Consider the following 6317-nt stretch of genomic DNA (forward strand, 5'->3'; position numbering starts at 1 on the left):
ATATTTAGCATCTGTTTTAATCAAAGTACATTTGCTATGGTTGCGTAAGTCTAATTTAAACTTTACCTTTACCAAGTTCATCTATGACCTTTTTTTTATGTTTATGAGGTGTTGTGGTGATGTACGTACCTGAGGTGATGACCCCCACTCAATGACGGAGACATCAGCTGTGTTGGTGACGCTGTTTGTGTGGCTCAGCATCATCGCCACACCCTTCTCAGAGTGCAGCAGCAGGACCAGAACCAGCAGCAGCCCAGGCAGCAGCAGAAGCAGCAGCAGCATGATGCGAGTCGCTCTGCTAGTTTTGGCTCTCACAGCAGTCTGCAATGGCATCCTCCCTGAGATAGTGGACTCAGGCATCAGTCACATGCTGGAGGATAATTCCGAGCAGAGACAAACGGAGCTGGACCGCATGTTTGTGGAAGTGGAGCAACTGCAAGAGGAGCCGCAGCAGAAGCCCGAGGACGCGTTTCACCAAGTAGGCAGCCAGTTGCACCTATCAGTCAACTGCTAGATTTTTACATGACACAGCATTATTGCACTGTCCACTGCTAAAAACAGTATAAGTTAATGGTTGGTGTTATGGGGATCTATTAAAATGACTAAAACACCTACATATAAGTATATAAAGCTCAGAGGCTGATGCAGCAGTGGACTAAGCTAGAACATGGGAGTGTCTTTGCCTTAAATCTCTCTTTGAAAATCTCTCCAATTCCTCCAGAGGAACAACGACAGCGCCAGTCCTCATCCCAATAACCTTCCTCCAAGTCAACACAATGAAACAGCCCCTGATAAAGTGACTGACAGTGAATCTGTCCACACCTCATCAGACGTGGTAGGCTTATGAATAGTAAACCAAAGTGAGATTCCCCTGGTGAATGAAACTTAACTGATGTCCCACCTTCACACAGGAGACAAACAACATTACCACAGGCGACCAGTACAGTGACCTGGGCAACGACATTGATCATGTAAGTTCATTCTGTTTACCTACAGTCTTATAATGATATACAGTGTTGTTTTTCATGTGACGCTGACTGTTCAGTTTGAATTTATCGACATAAAAAGGCCTCAGTTGCTGAAGTCCTTGATTGCATAACATCTGGTCACAGCATCAGAGTCACTGACTTGGCCTAGCGTCTGCAAATTATTCTAACAGTGTGTCTGTCATGTCTTCATTCAACTCTAATTACCATTTGCCTGCACCGTGTATAAAATTACTCTCACTGCTGATTTGTCAGATGCATTTGTGATGTAAAACAAATTTCAGGTAAGTGACAATATGTGTTTTGTGCTTTTATAACTGGAATTCATTAATTCAGGATTCAAGTATCTGACAGAAGGGGCTCTTATGCAAAAACATAGCTTTAGAAACACGATCAATCACTGGTGTTTAGATTAATGTATAGAAACCTGTGATAACCTCATATATTTGGCTCAAATACACACTACAGAGAGGCAGAAGAGGTAAAAAGCTGTTTACATGGTAACTCTAGGACAAGGATCTAGCCTAGTTACAAGAGGTAAAAATAAAACTGGAGGAGGCACCCCTTTCTTCATAAATATGTTGCATGATTTCTTCCTGCAAAGAAGCCTGTGAGTGTTAAAAGTTTAATTTCTTGAGCTATTTATTTGGGACCCTGTGACCTGAATCTAAAGTGTCAGTACATTGGGGTTTGAATCCAGTGTAGGGTCACATGATATGCAGATGGTGTAGCCAAACATACATTTGAATTGAGATGATCAAAAAGAAAATGTTCAGCATAATTTCTGGAGACCACCAGGAGCTGTAAATAATGCCACTTATCCCACATGATAACTGGACAGCTCTCTGATCACTGGTACCCTGAGAGTGTTTGGACCAAACCATGGTGTTTGATCATCCCTGATCATTCCTCTCTTTTGTCTCTAGGGATGTGTGACTGCTAAAGACTGTGGGAAGGCAAAGTACTGTCTTTATAACACGCACACCTCCAGGTGTCTGCCTTGCAAAGCTACTGATGTGGTAAGTAAACATAGGTTACATTATATAAGGACCTGCACTCTTCAGTTTTCTCTAAAATGCACCATTTCTTGAATCGGACGCTTTCAAACACATGCACACAGTCACTTCCGTGCATCTGGGGTTTCATTTGACTGCATTGCAGTCTGTCCACAAGTGTAATCGGAGTGTATTGTTTGTGAACACTGTCCTATGAGCTTCACATGAAAGGACAGCATGTGTCAAGGTTAAACAAGAGCTCTTCTCTTCCCTCTAGAGGGACATCCAGAACAATGAAAAAAGCATATTAGTAACGAGAGTCTTCTCTCCAGAGACTCGCCCACAGGTTTTATTTAAGAGTTAGTTCTTATTGCTGATTCTGTCATGTCACTGTTGAACTGGCTTCGGTAAAGCAGAGTAAAAAGGCAGTCTGCCAAAGAGTACTGTGTACAGCATAATAAATACACAGAGGATCTGTGTCTCGTCAAAAGTACTGCACTGAAAAACTCTGCATGGAAATAACCAGAACACTGTTTGACGTACACCCCTAATTAACAATTCATAGTGGGTATGTAGGAATAGGAACACTGCTATCAGAGACCAGTTGACCTGCTGATCTCATTTATATTTAACCAAAAGAAGTGTCGGCAGACTTCACGCTTAGAGAATCATCAGTGTCATTAATGCTCCGGTGAATTTCAGCCTCGATGCATGCCATGTTCTAATTTTTATGACTTTTAAGAGGCCGAATAAAACGTGCTGAAATGATGGCCATTTGCTGCAATGTGTTTTAATGAAAAGTTGGGAAATTAAAGCCATTTTTTATCTCTTCTTTCAGTCCTGTACTAAGGATGAGGAGTGCTGTGGTGAACAGCTGTGTGTATGGGGTCAGTGCACTCAAAATGCCACGAAAGGAGAGCCTGGCAGCACTTGTCAATACCAGACAGACTGCAGCACAGACCTCTGCTGTGCTTTCCATAAAGGTACAGCACACAGTGCAGTACAAGCTGCTTAGTGATTCCCTACATCCTCTCCAGAAAACGTATCAGTGTGTTCTCTTTGTGTGTTCAGCCCTGCTCTTCCCCGTCTGCTCGGCCAAGCCTATTGAGCGCGAGCGCTGCTTTGGTGAGTCCAACCACCTCATAGAGCTGTTGTCCTGGGACTCCCAGGATGAGGGCCCCAGGAAACATTGCCCCTGTGCGGGAGATCTCCACTGCCAGCACCTGGGGTGAGTGCAGTACCTTTAATAGCAGAGAATCTCCTAAATATTGTTAAATCTAAGATATTAAAGCTGTTGTGATGTTTTTGACAGACGAGGATCCATGTGCCTTAAAGGAGAGGATTCAAGTGAAGAGGACCTGACAGACACTCTATACTCAGAGATAGACTACATCATCTAGACACAGCATGATCTGATTATAAACAGCTAGACAGGGGTCTCCACTGACTCCAGAGCTTTGTTTGCAAAGAGCCATAGCACTTTCTGTTTGACAGCTTAATCCAAAGTGGCAAAAGCATGTAAAATGGATGAAAATATATTTATTTTATTTGCTCTGTGACCTGTGCAACCTTAGAGGTTTCCAAAAATGCAGATATAAAAGTCACTAACAGAAAACAGGAAACGCTATATTTGTAAAGTCCTGTGCTGATACGTATCACTGGTTTCTTGACTCTTTGCTGCAACTCTATATTGTGCTAAAATTCTAACACGTATCTAATGCTAACCCTTATCTAAATTAATAGTAACACAATGAATCCAACTCTAGACACTGAATATCTGTAGTATACTCACCTCACCTTAAATTTGTGAGACCAAAATAGCTAAATGTTTTCTTTGAACCATCCAATACTGCATTTACTGTGAACAAGGAAGAAAAAGAAACTAGATACAATCATGCTTCATGTACTGAGAAGCAGGCAATAATAAATTATATTTGGGCTTCTGAGAATCACTCCCCTCAACATTACAGCTATATTCATCCACAGGACTGCAACACTACCATGAGACGTCAGCTGAACATGCTCAGTTTTTTTCTATTTCTGGTAAAGGCCTCTGTTAACATGTAAATAGTTGCTGCTCACAACTACAACAGTTGGTCTTATTTCCGTCTAGGAAGCTAATTTGCTTCCTTATACATGTCTGATAAAACCAAAGTGTGTTTAAGAGTAAATCAAATTCTAGCTGCTTCAGTATCCTAAAGTTGTTTATAACGAAGCTTTTCGTTTCCTCTGCACTTGCCTTTGTTTGTCCTGAGAAAATGTTTTGGCAAACTTTGCTGCTTGATCCTAGCAATATCTGCTCTGCTGCCAAGATCCTCGTGTTGCTTTGTTCCACAGAGGTGCTGTTTGTTTTTGCCAAGACCGAGGCCTCAGCAATTTTATGGCTCAGAGATGACATGTTATTGTATGCATGACGAGAGGAAACACATGCCATGTTGAGATTATTCTGTCTATATTGTTTGTATGTATATATATTTATCATGTGTGATGTTTTTCTGTTATATACATCCCTCAGCTTGATTGTTAATAACTCCTTTTGATTAGTTTGATGATTGAGGTACACAAAGGTCGCTGGTAAGGTTTTGTGTCAGGGTCGGTTCAGTAGAGTTACAGGATAGTAACTGCTGGCTGTTGAGACACATTGTGCTGAATGTTCGAGCCAAAATGTGTGTCTGAAATGATGACTCTTTATACTGTCAGGTTAGGCGCAAAGAGAAGGTTGTGCAGCAATGGAAAAAAAAAAAGATTTCCCAGCTTTAGGAACACATAATGCAATTACCTATAGCCATATAATGAATCTGATGAAACCGTTGAGTATTAATGAGGTGCTAATTCTACTAATGATTATTTCTAGGTCTATGTTCAACGTATCCCCAAAATTAAGTGTCACAAAGATTGGATTGGTTACAAAGCAACTGGACTGCTTAAGACTGTACTGGTGCACCTAATAAACCGGTAACTGCATTTTAACTGCGGTTTGGCCAACAAAAATAGTCTTCAATAACCTATTTTTTCCCCCCCTTCACCTTGAGTGTCCTCCTGTAAACTTTAAATAGTAATCTGTGGAGAGGTCGGTTGGGGATGGTCCTGTAGCAAACATTTAAAGGCCCTGCACACTCACACAGTGAGTCAGATCAGACCACACTCACTGAGCCACCACCAGACCAGAGGACTAATTAGCCAGGCAACACCTGGCACCTCCGTGTACTCAGGTTTCCACCACCTTGAAAACAATGTTAGGTAAAATGTTCTGTCACTGTCTTTGACTGGATGGGTTCATTGCAGGGAATGAATTTCGTTGTACTGTGTATGATTATGTACTTGATTTGATTTAATCTTGGAGCTATAATCATTGTGTTTATCAGCCCAGCTGTTGTCCACACTTGCAGCTCTGGTTTTTGTTGTGGTCCAAAAACATTACTTATTAAAAACAATACGAAAAGTTTTTCCATGTTATCTTTCAGGTACAGAAATGGGACGATTTCAACATCTAGGCTAGAGGGTGCAATACTAATGCAAGTGATACCTGATGTATGTGTGAATGCATAAACTTGTCAAACTGTCAAATATAACCTCTGCACTGTTAAGCACTTGAAACCTGATATGCAGCTTATACAACTTCTGCCTTTGGAAAAATAAAAAGTTTTTGTTAAGCACCAAACCTGTTAAAAAGCTGAATATGAATCTGTGAGTTAAATTGAGCCATTTTAATTTACAGTGACAGAAAACTGCAGTTATGAAAAAAAAAAAGCATTTTAATTAATTTCTAAAATCATCTTAAACTATTTTCACACAGGATTTAAATCTCAAAGAAATAAACATCAACAACAACAAAACAAAACAAAAAAAAAAAGATTTTCTTCAGATATTGGCATTTCTACAGTGAATAGCTGGTGGCAGCATCAGGTGCCCAGAGGAGCCGGTATGCTGAGCTTCAGTTTGCCCGGGCAGACTGAGAAGTCCAGTGGGGCTTTCCACACCCTCCTGGTGCCAGTCTATCAACCAGCAGCAGCAGCAGCAGCAGCAGCAGCAGCAGCAGGTAGAAGCGCCAAAAAACCCAAAACAAAACAACCTCACACTCTCTGCCATAAACTCAGGGAGAGCTCCCTCCAGTACAGCACCACACAGACACGGATGACATTAGAGATGTACACCCAGTTCACATGGTGCAAAACCAAAGAAATCCACTTTCTAATTTAAAGGTGAACACAGACAACAGATGTGTGCCTGGTGCCTCACGAGACCTAACTGAATGATTAAGTCTGGAGCAAAATAATAATTTACAACAAACAAAAACAAAACAAGGAGATTCTTGACATAGTCTACTTGGTTTTGT

At 41.1% G+C, this 6317-nt stretch overlaps 1 protein-coding gene across 1 annotated transcript; it reads left to right on the forward strand.

Moving 5' to 3' along the window:
• The first annotated feature begins 98 nt into the window (after positions 1–98).
• On the forward strand, positions 99–5642 carry dkk3a (dickkopf WNT signaling pathway inhibitor 3a). The gene is made up of 7 exons (XM_010744819.3): positions 99–478; positions 722–835; positions 912–971; positions 1913–2005; positions 2820–2964; positions 3053–3209; positions 3294–5642. Exons 1-7 carry the CDS (start codon positions 152–154, stop codon positions 3379–3381), a joined length of 984 nt encoding a protein of 327 aa, XP_010743121.3. The 5' UTR covers positions 99–151; the 3' UTR covers positions 3382–5642.
• Positions 5643–6317: the final 675 nt, after the last annotated feature.

This window comes from Larimichthys crocea, chromosome VIII (assembly GCF_000972845.2).
Source record: "Larimichthys crocea isolate SSNF chromosome VIII, L_crocea_2.0, whole genome shotgun sequence".
Classification (NCBI taxonomy): domain Eukaryota; kingdom Metazoa; phylum Chordata; class Actinopteri; family Sciaenidae; genus Larimichthys; species Larimichthys crocea.